Source organism: Lampetra planeri, chromosome 20 (genome assembly GCF_965212315.1).
Source record: "Lampetra planeri chromosome 20, kcLamPlan1.2.h2, whole genome shotgun sequence".
Lineage (NCBI taxonomy): Eukaryota > Metazoa > Chordata > Hyperoartia > Petromyzontiformes > Petromyzontidae > Lampetra > Lampetra planeri.
The window spans coordinates 10511332-10529367 of record NC_136126.1 but is presented as its reverse complement, the minus strand read 5'-3'; the positions used below and the strand labels follow the sequence as shown (position 1 = coordinate 10529367).

The window sequence follows — 18036 nt, the reverse complement described above, 5'->3', positions numbered from 1 at the left end:
CGCAGAGGAAGGGCGAGCTGAATTAAATAATTTATTACGCAAAGTCGTTTCAAACATGACGTTTCTTTACAGAAAGTGACGGTAAAAAATAAATTACGTAGCAGTGCTACATCTGTGCGTGACGTCACTGCAAGAGCCCCCCCCCCCCCCTTCATTAATATTCATGAGCGCGTGGAACTTTACACTAACGCACAAGAAGGTCGCGCACTCCACAAGCCGCACCCCTCCCCTCATTCATAATCATGAGTGGGTGACGTCACTCCACATGCCGCACCTCTCACCTCATTCATAATCATGAGCAGGTGACCTCACTTTACGTGCCGCACCCCTCCCCAATAACCATTAGCGGGTGACGTCACTCCACATGCCGCACCCCTCCCCAATAACCATTAGCGGGTGACGTAACTCCACATGAGGCAACCACCCCCTCATTAAAAATCATGAGCTGAACAATTTTTCTATTGAATATTTCGGATTTACTGCAATATACACCCGTTCTTGGATGGGCCAAAAAGCTAGTAACTTTTATAACAATGAAAAAGCAAATATAAATAACCTCGAGTAACAACAACTGGGCAATACTCGTCTCTGTCGTTGATCCAGAAGCTCTAGTGATGGAGATTCCACATTTTCACGTGGGGGAGAGCCGTGGCTGGGAATTGACTATGGTGATTAAAAACTGGCAGCTCTAATTAGGAATGGGCAGTTGCATTAAATGTGATGAGGAACAGACAACCTCGACTGGACACTGGTGGTCTGATTAGGTTTTATTATAGATTATGGGACCAGTGGTTGAGGCTGGGGTTGGGTAAATGAAATTATAGACAGGGGGTTGTGAAGAGGGATGTGATCAAAATGTGTGCTTGTGAAGAGAGATATACACAGTTGTGATTAAGAATGTTTGTAACTAAGAGCACGTGATTGCGATTAGGCGTTGGGTGATTGCTGAGGGACGTGCGGTTGTGAGTATTGATGCACGGCTGTGAATAGTGACCGGCCATCAGCGATGGCCGGATGTCTTGAGTGAAGTGCGGTGGTGGTTACAGCCGGGCAGCTGTGATTTGGGATGTGGCTACAGAGGAAGGCTGCTGGCGAAGCTGCCATTGCGTTGTGACCATCTGTTTGTCTCCACTTTGCAAGGCAACTGGAGTGAGTGGAATGGAGCACAGCCACTGGGCTGCGTTGGGGTTGACATGCGCTTCAGAATAATTGGAGTCGTCTGATTAAGGCGACGTGAGCAGGAGGTCGAGTGGGGTTTATTCTCCTATTTGCACCAGGCTTGATAAACTATGCACGAATTTGTGGGAAAGTTAACAGTGCTTTCTAGATTTGAAGTTTTCGTGACTGCAGCGATCCATACTCTTTGGTTCTTTCGGTAAAGTCACGTAGGTAAAAAAATAGAAATAAAAAATAAATAAAAGTAAATTAAATCACGACGTTTTGACTGCAACACAAGCAACCATAATCAGGTGTGAAAATCACAACTAGAATTTGTTTTACTAAAGTGCTTGTCCTTTGGTTAAACTGGCCCCACCAATCGGAATAGGGAATTGACACCACGAGCTCTGTGAAGTGCAGCCCAACAGTCGGTGCGACCGAGTCGAGGGAGCCACGATGACTTTGACAATTCATTGAAACGCGCAACGCACATGTGGTTAAACTAGGACGTGTTTAAATGTTCTTTGAAGTGAGTGGAAATGCCCAAGCCTCATATAGCCAAACTGTGGCAACCTGCAAGAATCTCAGTGGGAGGAAGAATGGCCTCTGTGGTTTATATCAAAGCAGCACCTTTGAATTTGACCTAATTGTAAGCAAATGGTGCGTTTTCTAAAAATACCATGAGCAATCAGGTTTTATTAATGGGGCAATTTTTGGTAGCATGGCCAAGGGTCAGGAGGTAAAAATGTGCAATTAACTTATTAAATGAATAACTTAGCAACCTATTAGTCTATTACTACAGTTAAGACTGCATGCAATTATATTAGTGTTTTGCTGTATAATAGCATGCCAATGCATGTAATTAATTGCATATATGCATCAACGTCAGGTCATAGGTATAATAACATGTTTGGTTTATATATAAACTTTGGAGGTGGCTGGTTGGCTCATGATTCTAATGTGATGCCAATAACCTAGTTTCGAATTTACTCACTCGTTCAAGGAAGTGAGTTTGTTCGATCAAGTAATATTTAGATATCGGTAGAATGGATGGAATGTATCTGTTTTTTATGTTTACTGATTAAGTGCCATTTAGGATGTGGTGAATGAGAAAGTAAAGTAAGCTGCATGTGACTCAAGTCCTCCTACAGGACCATCAATAGTGAACAAAATGCATTCATGACAGTTCACCAACACCTGTGGACTTAGAAGAAAGAAAAGGCATGTTTCTTATCTACAACAATATGGCAATTTATTTCCAATAAGTTCAGCTACTTATTTAATTCTTGAAGGGAAATCCAATGAAAGCTGAATCACCTGAGCCAACTTCCAATCAGAAATTAGTGATTCGTTGATATAGTCTAACTCAAAATGGTTGCCCACTTCGAAAATTCGACATTGCGATGGCATTAGCCAGTCTTTAGAGAACAATCTCTGGTGATCTTCCACAAAGCAGTACAATGTTATTGACCCTAAAGGGTTAAGGCAAATTTAAAATGAGTCGACATCTTACTTACAACTTCCGCACCGCATTAAAAGGATATTGTGAAAATAATTTACTTACTTATCCAGGAAAGCCACACTGCAAACCCATGACTCTTTTTCAAGAGGGTCCTGTTACATTGGAATTTTACATGTTTTCAGACACGGTGGCAAGATGTTATCTACCTCGCCAGGTATGCAGGCAGTTGTGGGTTTGATCCCAACGCTGACGTTTGTCTATTTGGAGTTTGCATATTCTCCCCATGGTCGTGTGGATTTTTGCCTGGGTCCTCCAGTTCTTCCCTCCACATTTAAAAACATGCATTAGAGGAGTTGGCCGCGATACATTTCCACATGATGATACGCCACTACGTTGAGCTGTCATTTGTGGCCAGGTCACTTCTGGAAAAGAGCTATAGAAGCTCAGTGGGCCTTACCTGGTAAATAAAAAAAGTTTTAGCCTAATAGTACGGTATGTGTATTTATACGTATGGGAGAAAACTGGAGCACCCGGAGAAAACCCATGCGCATCAAAGGGCAACACCTTATCCTCATACAGATGGAAACAGATGGCGATTAGTCCACTTGCTGTACTGCCTTCTCCTGGCAAGCCAGGGTGTGGCACCTCGATGCCCAAAGACAGGGAGTTTCACAACATCCATGTAGTAATCCATCAACCCCCGCTGCCTTCTGTGCCGGATTACAGACCACGTGTCGCATAGCCATCGTCGCCCGGCTGATGACGATGTCCAACCTCACAAGTGACAGCACACTTTGGGGTAGTAATCCTCTCAAATGTGACTAAGGGGCTGTAGCAGGAAACACATTCCTGCGGAGGGAGCTGGTAGGAACGTTGGGTTGCTCGGTCAATGGCCAGGGTCAACGGCGGCGTGGTGTATTCCGCAAATATGCCCGACTGTGAGAGCGGGCACAAGCCGGCGTGAGTGGGTTTAACGTTGAGTTTTATAAGGGCACCACGGGGTAACCAGCCCCTCCCCACCCAGCCCCACCCCTCCCACCCCCCACCCAGTCCCACCCCTCCCATTTTTGGATGCACGACGGACGGACACAATAATCCCCTATGGGCTGGTGGAACCAGGTGGTTTCCTACCAGTATTAAACTCTGTTGACTCAGTGGCTACATGTACAGTGCACCGTGACAACATAACCAGACTCCACGAATGTTTACTTTTTAACTGCAACTATTGTCATCCAAATCCCTCATTTGGGTTTCCCTTTCTCCGTTTGCCATTCTCCGTTTGTTTAGTACCTAATATCGCCCAGCATGTTTTATTCAACGGCACGAGGCAGCGCAATAGGAATAAACAAATAAAACGACATTGCCGTATAATGAGTTGGGTAATTAAATATGTGGTGCGGCAATCGCCTCGGGAGTTTGAAAATGCCTCGTGGTATATAATATCGTGGAGAGTATAATTTGGCAGGTGTTTTAATGGGTTACAAATAAGAAAATTATAGAATTTTAAATAAACGCCGACTGCCCCATTATTAGCGCTTACACTGCGAGCAGATTACTCTATGCACTGGAATCAAATCGAAACAGCCTGGTTTCCACCTTTCGCTTGCGCCTAGCGGGTTTTGAACTAACAATAGCCACTGCTGCCTTTATTACAGATATATGCACAGTGCAGCTGTTATGCGGTTCTAACATCAACAGCAGGCTGCGTTACGTGAAGTCAAGTATATTAGCTTAATGAAGGCCAGTCAAAGGGAGATGCACAGGAATTATTTCAATAAAGGTCGCACGTGCATTACAACTGATACCACCAATGGCGGAGCTAGGATTTTCAGGTAGGGGGGGGACAACCCCTCCAGCAATGAAAAATGATAGAGGAGTTGTTAGTAAGGAAGGACTTGTCCCTTGCTTTTTATTCGACGTGTGCGCGGCGATGGCGCAGCCATCGATCGAGGGTCGAATTCGAACCGTGTGTGATCAGCATCGCACTCGCTGAAGGGAAGTCGTGTACTGTATACGCAACTGCGCACAATTCTGTGAGTCACTTAACTGCTTTGCCGTTACTTATTGCCAATTATGGACTCAGACTATTGTCCTATCATCTCAAGAGTCCCTGGCACATAATAATATGCTAAACAGTGGCAGTGGGGGTCGCAAAATGCCGATTTATTACTAATAAACCCCAATGATCCGATCGAAATTAGGGATTTCGATCGGATCATTGGGAGGCACGTGCCACCCCACCCCGCCACTGGCTCCGCCAGTGGATACCGCTACCTATGTGTTTAGCATCCACCTGGCTGGGTAGGGGGCAATGTGGCCAGATCGTTTGACTCTTAACCCTTTCCCGTTCCGAGACGTTTGCAAGTTGCATAGTGTGGGTGTCCCGTTCACCGCTGAATCTCAGAACGCGCAAGCGCTTAGCTTTAATTTTATTTAGAGAGGTGTAGCGCCGTTATTTTTAAAGACCGTGTACTCGCCGCAGAGAATTGTAGCGCCACGACCGCACGATGATAGATGCTGCCAAACTGTGCCACACGCCCTCCCCCATGGCCTTGTGGGAGCCTCGGTACTGATAAAATAATTTCACTTAAAATTTTCGTCCTGTTCCATTCCGATGATGTACATGTGCATGATTTTAATAGGAAAGGGTTAATTGTACACTTTAAAAGTTTAAATACTGGTCATAAGCCGACTCAGACCATCATTTCTCTGGGGTTGATTAAAAAAAAGTACCCCTTTGTCGAAAGTTAACTTTGGTCGTCCTCGAGAGGAACTAGAGCTCAGTCAAGGAAATGTAAACATTGCACCATTGGCTCAAGGATGCTAGCAGAGATGAGATGAGTGCTTGAGAACTGCGGTAGCACTCGGCCCACGATTTGAACTCACAAACGTCCGATTGTGATGCAAGTGCTGTGATCATATCACAACCGAGTTGGATTAGCGTCTGGGTATTCAAACCCCCAGTTCCAAATAATAGGCTTTGTGTAGCTAAAGCAGCCAATACATTCAGTACGGGGTTTTGAAGCTGAATATACTTAATCCAGCAACACGACTTGCCAGTGTTGCACGATTCACTGCATGACAACGCAGTTGCATAATAAACCAGCTTTGGACTTTTATCTCTCCATATAATTGAATTACAGATATACACTTTAAGTTGCTTTGCTGCATTTCGTTTTATTTCGGGAGAATGTATATGTTGATTTGATTCTGGTGTCTGCGTAGTAAGTACCGCAGAACAATGCACATATTATCAGAGTATGTTTTTTGTTTGCATTCTGACCACAAGTATTGTGGTTAATGCAGACATGATTCCTTGTAAAAGGTTTCAGTTTGGTGTTTTAACAACTTAACACCTGTTTTGTTGCCAGAAAAAAGGGGAAAAAACTATTCTCTGAAATAAATTAGCCAGCACTCTTGATAATTGACTTATTCAGGAAAGTTGTCCAAAAAGTGAAGATATTCCTTTACTCCCCATGAAAGTCAATACTTGTTTTAATTGAGTATTATTTGTTGTGTAAGTTCACAAACACCAAATCTTTTAAAATATATGTACAAACGTAACTTAGATATCGCACCGTTTCTCAATTTACTGAGCTCTCACATGGTTTTAAACAAAGAACATGAAGAGAATAGAGGGATTCGAGTCTTAATGCACAAAATCGATGACAAAATTCCTATCCAAGCCTTGTTTGAGCCTCCCCGTCGAAGAGGCACATACGTGGCCTGTAACTTCACTGCCCTGGCCGAAAAGGTTTTTGAAAATTAACATTGTGTTTTTTATCGCTACATTTGGACCAGTGCTATAATTTGGGCAGCTAACTAGAGGGGAAGGTCTCTAAAGTAACATATCTTTCAAGTAAAATATTTTTTTTATTGGACCATCTTTTACAAGAGTTATCTCGACTCCCCACTAGGGACAGACATACAGACATCGCTAATGCACTGACGCTTCTTGGCCACATTTCCCACACTGGAATTAGCGCGAGCAAATTTCTTAGAGGCGCGTTGATTAACAGCCTTCATTGCGCACATTCGTAAACACAATATGCAGGGCATGGGCACGAGCCCAGCTTCAGTAATAGGCAAGCCATTAACTAAGCAGCGGAGCCTGGGGTAACGCAGTATAATTCATGAACACTTCAACCGCTCTCGCTATCCCTGAGCAACTTTAAAGGCAGTGGCAGCTGCTGGCAGGCACTGCATTTTTCTGTAATTATGGAGAGAAACTACCACAGTCAAAACGATTCCCACACGGCAATGGCCAAACTATTATTTCGCAGGCCATGCTACTTACACACCAGTCTCGAAGATGTTTTATCTTTATTGTTTTTTTTATACATATATGAATAATAATTATCCAACCAGCTGACACAGTGGGTTCAAGTGCTCGGCTCACAATCCTAAGGTTGCCAGTTCAAATCCTGGTTGGGGATCACCTCGGCCTATCAACTATCTGATGACGTTAAAATGAGTACCACTGAAGCCTCAGACCAAATTGCCCAGAATGTGCCCCAACCCATCAGACCTCATTAGATCTCGGAGGAGAGCCTGCATAACATCAGCATCATAGGCTGCTGTGGGCTCTATTGAAAGCTGAGGGTAGTGCATAAAAATACATTGTCGTACTGCACTATGCTCCCAACGTTTTTGCCCCCCACATTTTGCCAAACCCACACCGACCAACGTGTGGTAGAGTACGGTCAAACGACCCCTCCAACGCACATGCGGTGGAGGAGACCCTCATTCTGCGGTGGATTGACACAGCGGCTGTAAAAATGCACAAACTGTGTTCGCCACATGCAGGAAGTGCCCTCCGCAGTGGTAACGTGGAATTTTCCCCACTTGTTCAGTGCCATCAAGGGAGAGAAAGTGGCAGCACTGCTGCTGCTTTCGAAAGTAACTGGGCTGCAATGAGACCAGGAGCTGGCAGTACAGCAAACAGTTTATGAAGCATTGCTTTCTTTCACAACACTTTTGTTTATTGGCACGTGCAAGCTGCTCATTAAAGAGCAACTGGCCAAACCGGCGAATCTTTCCTGAATAAAAACATTTTATTACATATATATTCCATAGCATCTTTCCTTACGGGGGGTGGGGGGGGACATCTGAAAAGTGAAGGAAACAGCCAATTTATGTTTTCATTTGTTTTTCGGATATTGGTAACCTTTGAGGAGAGTAATACAGCAGGTTCGGGCCATCACTTATACAATCTGCAGCTGCCAATGCGGCGGAATTTCCATTCGCGATGCCTCTCGGAAGCGAGTCGGTGGGAGTCCTCCTCCTCTGTTTGCGGGGCTTTTGATTATGCAGAAATGTCAGGCTAACGGCCCAATCTTTTCGCACCTCACATCCTTAATGAATGGCGTTCGGTGTTCCGGAGAGGAAGCCTTGCTTGGGTATTGTGGGAAAGTAACAAAAAGAAAATAAATAAACCCCATCCCACCCAATTAACTTTTTAACCTTTTCAGTTTGGGTTCCTGAAGAATGCATCCATTTCTTAGCGAAATAGTGCCTTGTACGTGTTGTACTACTTACATTTATATTTTTGTTACAATGAGCCAGGCAAGTGGCAATTCGACATTTAAATGGCAAGGACCAGTCCCTCCATATGACAACCACTCACTAATGAATTTCGACAAGTGTTACTGGTTTTATTGAAGTCCGACGGATGATCGGTTTGGATCTAGCCCCAACCAGGGGTGTGAACTTGCGAAATATCTGATTGCGAGCTTGGTGTGCAAATGATTTGGTCAACAGTTGATCAGTGGAACTTAAAATGGTTTTGTCCCAGTACTAAGCCAGCAGCATAGTTGGCTACATGCAGTGCGTGAAAGAAGTTCAACACACATACATTTGAAGTTGGGTTACATTGCCATTGCATGAAAGCGAATATGAGAAACACCAATGGAGTGCCATAATGACATGCTTGATTGTAACTGGAATATTTCTATTCTCGTTAAGGAAGCTTCTACAACATATCTGACAGCGAGGGAACTCGGCTTAGGTTGTATTTACATCTGCAAGATAAGTGCTATTTATTTGTTTTCGGTAGCTTTCCTTCAAACTCAGGTTCTTCATTTCAGTGGCTTGATGGTTCTGAATCAATTACTGCACACCAAACGACATATTGTTTAAATATTAATTGGTCCTCGTCCATACGAGAGGCGTCATTTAAAAATCAAAGTGTCTCCCTATAAAAGCATCAGGGAGGTGCTCATCTTTATACACGACCTGAGCCAGGGGTGGAAATCTCACATTCTCATGGCAGAGGCCAGTTCCTCGACAGGATAACAACCGTTGACCTTCCACAAAGTCGTACTCATGATAACGCCCCAGAAGGGTGAGAGGTTCAGTAAACTCCCAACGGGGGACTTAAACTTAGAAACCCTCTCTCTTTACAGCGCCACCTTACCCAGACGAAAGGAATAAATGTACTCGAGAAGTTGACATGCGGCGACCCACGTTTCATAACAGCACGAATGAATGGGCCCATTGAGATGACACCATGTTAGTATCACGTGGTGCCAATTCTCAGAGCCACTCTCGAACACGACACGGAGTTCGACAGAGTCAAAAAGAAGATGTGACCAAATAACCAAAAATAAAAATAATTCCTCGTGCAAAACCTAAGCTGTGTCATGAGTTTAAACAGGGCTCAGCAGTAGAGCGTTTGCCCCTTGTTCACGGGCTCGCGGTTCGAATCCGACAAGCTATCCTGGTTAATACTGCACTTGTTTAACCATAAGACACAAGCCATTTGCTTCACAGCGGTCGTTAAAAATTCTGTAGATGCTATTAAAAAAGAGTAGGCCATTGTGTCGGCGTCACGCTCCAAATCTGACAAATTTGTAAATTAAGCCAAACAAAAACTCAATTGCAATTACATACTGCAACATCACCCCCTACTGAAAAAACACTGCAGGTTATACCTGTGAAACACAACGCCTCCCTTCGTGATGATAGCGGTGCGCTGTCATAATAATGCGAACACATAATGTACGAATTCGATTTTGATTAGAATTTAAATAGGTATTTTTTGCTCATTACCGAAGCTTTAAAATTCACGTCGGACAGTCCAAGACACGCAGAATAGGCCCATAACTAGAAGATAAGAACTCTTTGTTTATGGGTTGCTTCTTCGGGTTAAGAACTTCTGAAGGACATGTCACTACAGGACAGTTCCAAAAGGGGTACAATTTGGTTAATTGGTGATAGAAAATGAATCGTGAAAACACTAAAAACTCCTCATGAACCATTCTCTCTCGATGTATGTTTTCCCAGGTTTCCCCTATAAAAGATATGGTAAATCCAAACGTTACATCACCCGGCCCTAAATAATGAAATTCATTCACTGATTGATTGGCCAACTCAAACTGCTGATCCTGGGCAAAATCAATCAGCATCAAGACAGCTAACAAGCCAAAATAAATAACCAAATAAATAAAACTTACAATCACTGAGCCCACCCACCCATCCATCAACAACAACAACAACAGAAAAAATAAAAATAATATAAGGCTGCTCGTTAAAGATGTTCAATTTCGTTGAGCGGTTTTGAGAAGTACGAGCACTCTAACGATTTATACCACATCGCAAATCTCTGGTTGCGGGGCCTCACGAATTTAAAGTTGGCGAGTGCCCCCCCCCCCACCCTGAAGTGGAAAAGGCAAAGGTGTAACGCGTTGTGCATCGCGATATCACTCGAGCGAACGGAGCTGCCGCCTGCAAGCGTGCCAGTTCACGTTGTGCACCTTCCCGTTCGATATGCACACGCGTACGGCCCTCGTGTCAGGCCACTGCTGGATGAAGGCCTCACTACGCCGTGCAGCAGCTCGCCACGGGTTTTTTGACCGTGCGACACTTCAGCACGCTCGCGAGCACAAGCTGGTGAAGGCGAGGGAGCGGCATAGGCGTTAGGCGCGTAATACGGCACGGCGATGCACTTTACTGCGCCGCCCTCTGCTGACGACGCATCCCGGCAGTAACTGACAACACCCGTTTGATAAGCGGTGCTCACTCCATCCAAGAAGCATTCAGGCTCAAACCTGCTTGGCTTTTGAGATCTGATGTGATCTCTGCATTCCATGTGATGTGGTCAAAGGCCACTATGGGCCGCTCTTTTATAAACAGTGCATGTAAATAATATATGTATGTGAAATTAACTCTCTGTATGCTCAAATAAGCATTAGGCGATGTTCATTTTTTACATGCGGTTCAGAACCAGTGGTTCAACTTTCAAAATCCCAGTTTCTCCATAGGACGACTACTGTTAACTTCCTACCACGTGGTATAAAATTTATCAACCCCAGAGATGTCGGGATTTGAAATTGCGACTTTCCGATTACGAGGTCGAGCACTTTACCGCAGCACCTCCTGGCAGGACGGGTAGATTTAATACAGCCAGTGTCTAAACACCATTTGCAGCTCTGAGCCGAAAGTGTAAAATCCACATTACCATGGTGGAAGCTATGTATTTCCAAAGATCGGAAAACACATGTAGTACATTTAATATGAAGTAAATATGTAAGATACAGGAGAATCATGCTATAATGCAATGTCTTTATGGTGCATCTTAACACTTCCTGTGAGCGGCGCGGGTGGGTTTATGATTGCCCCATCATGATACAATTGTCATGATTTTGGATGACTGTTCGATTTAAGAATTAAGTGTTTTTGTAACACTGTTGTAAATATAGCGACTTCTTGTGACTGGAGAGGTCACGTGAAACTAGCAAGTTAGCAACGTATGTAAATAGATAAGAAAAAAATATATCGGTGTTTGCAAATCAATGCATATATTAGCGATAGATTTAATGCATTGTTACTGCCCTGACCTATAAGCATTGTAATGTAAATTAACATTATTTAGAAACACCATCGCTTCACTTCAGCCACAGAGAGGGAGTGAAGAAGATGGAGGTATGGAACTGTTACCCAAGGATTGGACCGAGACCTGAACCGCAATGAACCTTGCCGATCCAAGAACAGCTCTGCAAGGCCCAGCTCTAGTTTATTTAATTGTGACGAACACGGCATGAGCAGGCCATCGTGAGACGCCTCACCCATTTGTTTCTCAGGTTTTAACATCTAGGAGCTGTGGCACGTGCAGCTTGATGATTAAAAAACCAAAACGTCACTCGTCTCGTCGGTGGTCCTAAAGCGAGTGCCTGAAATTCCATTGTCCTATGGCAGATGGGAATCACTCCATGGTGGTTTAGGTTTGAATGTTTCCCCTGAATTTGAGCTTCACTTCTTTCTGATCGTGAGCTGAGCGCTCTCACCACAGCAGCATCTGGCCACAATTGAGTGAACCGTGCCCATTAATGTGAACGACGGTGTCTGGCAGAGGATGACAACTATTGACTTTACACAAAAGAGTTATTGTTCAGATATTACAGATCATGCAGACTCAGGAGTTCAGAAATATAGGCTGTATCTGGCCACCACTTCGTGACAATGCAAAGTTTGTGATGAAACGCAAACTATGAAAAGCTCCCGGCCGTATGCCCCTTAGGGATTTTTAAAGACCTGCAAACAAAACCGAGAGGGTGGCTATTCCTGACCCTAGCGATGCATTATTCACATACCCTGGGCCACATTAGCCCCTATTACCATTTGCGGCTGGATTAAATTAAAGCCGGATGGCGGGCTTGCCTTGCTGGGGAATGGCTAGCTCGGAGCAACACACATTTACTGAAATTACTAAAAGAATAATAAAACTCATTGCCCGGCCAGTTAAGATTGAGCGCATTGCTAACAGGTGAAAGTGCTAAGCATTTCAGAAGCCTTATTCTTTGTTGCCAGGCATGCATTGGGATATTAACTCAAATAAACATATACATGCGCAGAGATCCCCCATGTAACCTGTCGGCGAGCACCTGTTAAGGTCGGGAGTGCGGAACCACACAGGGATCAGCATCTTCCCAGTCCTGATATCGACACATCGCCACACTAAATGCCCGCCCATGGTAGGCCGAGTGAACCTAAAGAAGTCTCAGGCCAGGATCAGATAAAAAAATTGTCACGGGTGATGTGCAGAATGACCAGGAATCAAACGTGGGCAGATCAGGATTGTATTCCAGTTCATCAACCACTATGCCACCCAATACATATCCAACTTTTGAAATACTGGATTTGTTTACTTCTCAACGTTCGTTACCGCTCCAAGTAATTGCCCATCTCTGCCTGACAGGTGATGAGTTCTCCCATCCTTAGGGGTCTTCATTTTTTGGGAACAAGAAACAACAGCAGCTGCATGGCACTAAAAATGGTGGCACACACGCCGCACTGTTTCATCAACGTCCCTCAACTCAACCTCCACTCCCTCCTCAATGTCCATCAACTCAACCTGCACTCCCTCATCAATGTCCCTCAACTCAACCTGCACTGCCTCATCAACGTCACTCAACTCAACCTGCACTCCCTCATCAATGTCACTCAACTCAACCTGCACTCCCTCATCAATGTCACTCAACTCAACCTGCACTCCCTCATCAACGTCACTCAACTCAACCTCCACTCCCTCATCAACGTCCCTCAACTCAACCTGCACTCCCTCATCAATGTCACTCAACTCAACCTCCACTCCCTCATCAATGTCACTCAACTCAACCTGCACTCCCTCATCAATGTCACTCAACTCAACCTCCACTCCCTCATCAACGTCCCTCAACTCAACCTGCACTGCCTCATCAATGTCCCCCAACTCAACCTGCACTCCCTCATCAATGTCACTAAACTCAACCTCCACTCCCTCATCAACGTCCCTCAACTCAACCTGCACTGCCTCATCAATGTCACTCAACTCAACCTGCACTCCCTCATCAATGTCCCTCAACTCAACCTGCACTCCCTCATCAATGTCACTCAACTCAACCTGCACTCCCTCATCAATGTCACTCAACTCAACCTCCACTCCCTCATCAATGTCACTCAACTCAACCTGCACTCCCTCATCAATGTCACTCAACTCAACCTGCACTCCCTCATCAATGTCACTCAACTCAACCCGCACTCCCTCATCAATGTCACTCAACTCAACCTGCACTCCCTCATCAATGTCCCTCAACTCAACCTGCACTCCCTCATCAATGTCACTCAACTCAACCTGCACTGCCTCATCAATGTCCCTCAACTCAACCAGCACTTCCTCATCAATGTCACTCAACTCAACCTGCACTCCCTCATCAATGTCACTCAACTCAACCTGCACTGCCTCATCAATGTCACTCAACTCAACCTGCACTCCCTCATCAATGTCCATCAACTCAACCTGCACTCCCTCATCAATGTCACTCAACTCAACCTGCACTCCCTCATCAATGTCACTCAACTCAACCTGCACTCCCTCATCAATGTCACTCAATTCAACCTGCACTCCCTCATCAATGTCACTCAACTCAACCTGCACTCCCTCATCAATGTCACTCAACTCAACCTGCACTCCCTCATCAATGTCACTCAACTCAACCTGCACTCCCTCATCAATGTCACTCAACTCAACCTGCACTCCCTCATCAATGTCCCCCAACTCAACCACCACTCCCTCATCAATGTCACTCAACTCAACCTGCACTCCCTCATCAATGTCACTCAACTCAACCTGCACTCCCTCATCAATGTCACTCAACTCAACCTGCACTCCCTCATCAATGTCTCTCAACCCAAGTTCACGATGAAAAAATCATAGCCTCCAGGAAATAACTATTTGAAGGTGGGCGAGTGGATCAAGTGGCTCATAATGGCCATGTCAGAACAATGAGCCAGCAGCACTGATATCTTGAGTTCACACTCTTATGTTTTTTTCGGTAAATTAACGTAGGTAAAAATAAGTAATAAAAATAATCGAAATAAAATACTAATAAAAGCGATTTTTTTTAAATTGTTTTTATTATTTACTTTTATTTTTACCTACGTGACTTTACCGAAAAAACCTAAGAGTATGAATCCTTGCAGTCACGAAAGCTTCAAATCTAGAATCTTGAGTTCAATTAAATCAGGTACTCAAGGGCAGTGAATCAACGGTCTCAGCCCAGTCACATATGAATGCACAAAAACACTTATGAAATGTGTGGTTTGTCACTTCAATTAAGCTTGACAAGGCCTCGAGGCATGACTTTTCTAAACAGTGTACGATCGAAATAACATTTTTTTATCAGTGTCTCCATGTTCATTGACAGCTCTGGGTAAGAGATGGAAATTGTACATCTCAAAAGCAGGGCAAGTCTCTTCACTGGATGGTCACTGTTCACTTCACATAATTTGGTACGCATTTCATAGTCCCCGAAAAAATCCGGGGCCGAAATAAACTCTGATCAGAATTTGAACTTGAGGTCTTCTAATGGCGAGATGAGTGCTCTACCACATTCCCACACAGGTGGTTCACTTTTCATTCTTCACTGCATAAAGTAACGCAGACGGCGCCCAGCACGAGATTCCTCGTGCTGACTTAAGAGGCGAACATCTTTCGTCCAAGTGTAACTGGAGCACGTGGCTTCCACATGGAGCAATGCCTCCACCTGGTGGCCTCTCTAAGCAAGTTCAGTCAATGTTCCAGAGTACAGGGAGGCACCAAAACAAACATGCCCAATATAAATCTTGACTTAAAGCTTTCGTGACTGCAGGAATTCATATTCGTTGGGTCTTTCGGTAAAGTCACGTAGATAGAACAATAAAATAATAAAAATAAATAAAAATAAAGTGAATAAAAAATAAGAAAAATATCATGTTTAGATCGCAACACAAGCAATCGTCATCAGGATGTTCCATCTACGTGACTTTACCGAAAGACCCAAATAATATCCCCCATATAACCTCAACGGACATTTGAGGCAAGTGCTGCTAGCCAGCACCAATGAAGGCCGGGACAGCACATGAGGGGGTGGGTGGCCAGCACCACGCAGGGCCGCCTGTCTCCCGACTGACGATGTTTACACACCGAACCAGGTACTCATTTAGGGCCAATTTGAGGCACAACACAGACCACAAATAAACTCAACACGTTTGTCAAAATGGCTGTGGCCTTCCAAAAAAATACCGTTGTGACGTTTTGGCCAATGGTTTTGCATGCTCTGAAGGTCTATTGCCCGAAACGTCATTATATATTATTAATTTTAAGGCCCACTGTTTTGAGCGAACGTGCGAGTTGTGCTTGTCCACTACTGCCAACACCGAATCATATGTTTAGTTTGATGTTTCTACACACGCATGGTGGTACTGTGCTATGTGCACAGCAGCGCTGTACAGCAGCTGCAGTTGCTTCGCAAAGCATACACAATGCAGGAACACCGCTCCAAGCCAGATTAATTAACTAAACTAAGAAAACTAAACTTTGTATTTTATCGGGAAAGGCCCATCGAACTATATAGCTTTTTCAGGAGCGACCTGGCCAGATAGGATAGTCCAACGAAGTGGCTTGTCGCGTGGAAATTTCGAGCAGCCAAATACTCTGAACTCGCGTTGATTCTAAATGTGGAGGGGAAAAACAGGAGGACCCGGAGAAAAATCTGCACGACCACGGGGAGAGAACATACAAACTCCTAATATACAGGTATCAGGGTCGGGTTTAAACCCACAACTTTCTGCATACCAGGCGAGGTAGTTAACATCTCGCCACCGCGGCACCCTCGAGTGCGGCGGGAGATCCTCTGCGGCAATGGGCAATTTTGGCATTCTGCAATTAATGGAATATTATATAATGATTAAATTGTATTTCTATTTCCAAGTAATTAACACCCAACATATTTACATCACTCTGAAGCCCTTTGTTGGGTTTACTGCGCCTTATAAAACATAAAAAATTACAATAACACACAACACCTGGTAAAGCTAAGTGGCGGCTCTTGAGATGTTGTCTTGTGAACGCATCTTACCTCGATGTCGTGGGAGCTTTTGAAATCAATGAGGAGCGTTCTTTCAATCTCTTCCCACCGATGGAAAGAATCCTTCTGTAATCAAAAGGGGACAAATGTGGAGGCTGGCATCTTGAAAACAGACAGACCCCCTTTATCGAACACTGAACATCTGGGTAAGCGTTTCTAACCGCTAGACTAAACCACTACTTCACTACAAATTCGCGTAAGAGGCCTCGGACAAGGCCGCATGATAGGCTTCTCATAACGACCCGGGCGGTGGTCAACAGTGGTTGCCCTATGGAAAGACTGGTCCTCGTCGTAAGAATGTGGAATTTACATGAGTGGCGCTGGCTTGCAAACAGAAATGAGTGACCGCATTGCTCGAGAGTTAGGGAGACGCTGTGGTTTCACAGAAGGCGGAAAGGCTTGGTGTCAGGGTTGGTGGACCATGCGAAGACCATGTGCACGCAACACCTGTGCTGATGGTGATAGACTGAATGGGAATATATTGGCATCAGGAAGAATGCAAATATGAAGATACAAATGTGATGAAGGTGAATTTGATAATGATTTGACAAAGAATATAACGTTGACGATGTAATGATGCAATGAAGAATGTGACAATGATGAGCAATGGAAATGTTCCTTTAATGCAGACGATGAATCACATGAAAAAACTTTAACAGTGATTATAATGAAGGTGAAGCGGATGATGGTAAAAAGGATAAAATAAAAAACAGTAAAGCCGACAACACAGGCCGACAATGATGCGATGAGTAATGTGGACTCAATGAAATGACAAAGTATGATGATGGAGTGTAACAGTGAGGGTGAATAAGGATTCTACTGGCCAGTTGAGGGCAGATGAGTGACGCTCACAATAAGCGGAGCAGCCGGCAGCTAAAACAGAGCAATTCGGTACAGTAGGGAGCACAAGTGGTGCATCTGCCAGTGATCTCAGTCAACCCATGGCACCTGTGTCTTTCTAATGACCTCTTGCCAGCGAGCTTTCGACGTACTTCACGTGGCCTCAAGGTGCAACTAAACTGGCACAAGTGCTGTGGTGACATCACCACCACTTAGTGGCGAATAGCGGTTGTTGTTGTGCGGAGACCCACCATGTTCTGTGCCTGGTGCACCGACTGGTCGCAGAAGGGCATCCGCACGTGATCACCGTCCCACGTAACTTTCAAGTGAAGTGGGAAAGGTCGAGGTTTCTCTCCATCTTTCAGGTGGTCAAGCTGCAGCACACAGACACATACATATGTACAGACAAAAACAAAGTTCCCCATATAGCCTTTAAAATATTTTTGGGCAAGTCCTGCTGGCAAGCACCTATGAAAGGCCGGCACGCTGCACAAGAGGGTGGGTGGCCAGCACCCGACCCAGCTGCCTCCGTCTCCCCAGTAATGATGTTCACACAGCGCACCAGGTGCCAATTTAAGGCCGAGTCGACCTACGTGAAGTCCAGGACCAGTTCCCATGTTCTTCAGTGCTTTTTGTTGTTTTTATTTAACCCACAACACAGATTCGCATGCAGGAAACATGCGTATGGAAGCA

At 44.7% G+C, this 18036-nt stretch overlaps 1 protein-coding gene across 3 annotated transcripts in view; it reads right to left on the bottom strand.

The window, feature by feature from the left end:
* The window catches only part of PARG (poly(ADP-ribose) glycohydrolase), a 148077-nt gene that overhangs the window by 110922 nt on the left and 19119 nt on the right, over window positions 1-18036 (bottom strand). For all 3 annotated transcript variants that reach the window (XM_078603548.1, XM_078603547.1, XM_078603549.1), the window contains 2 exons: window positions 17595-17717; window positions 16495-16569 (listed from right to left, as the gene is read on the bottom strand). In XM_078603548.1, the coding sequence (XP_078459674.1) occupies window positions 16495-16569; window positions 17595-17717 (198 nt within the window). The remainder of the gene's footprint in view (window positions 1-16494; window positions 16570-17594; window positions 17718-18036) is intronic.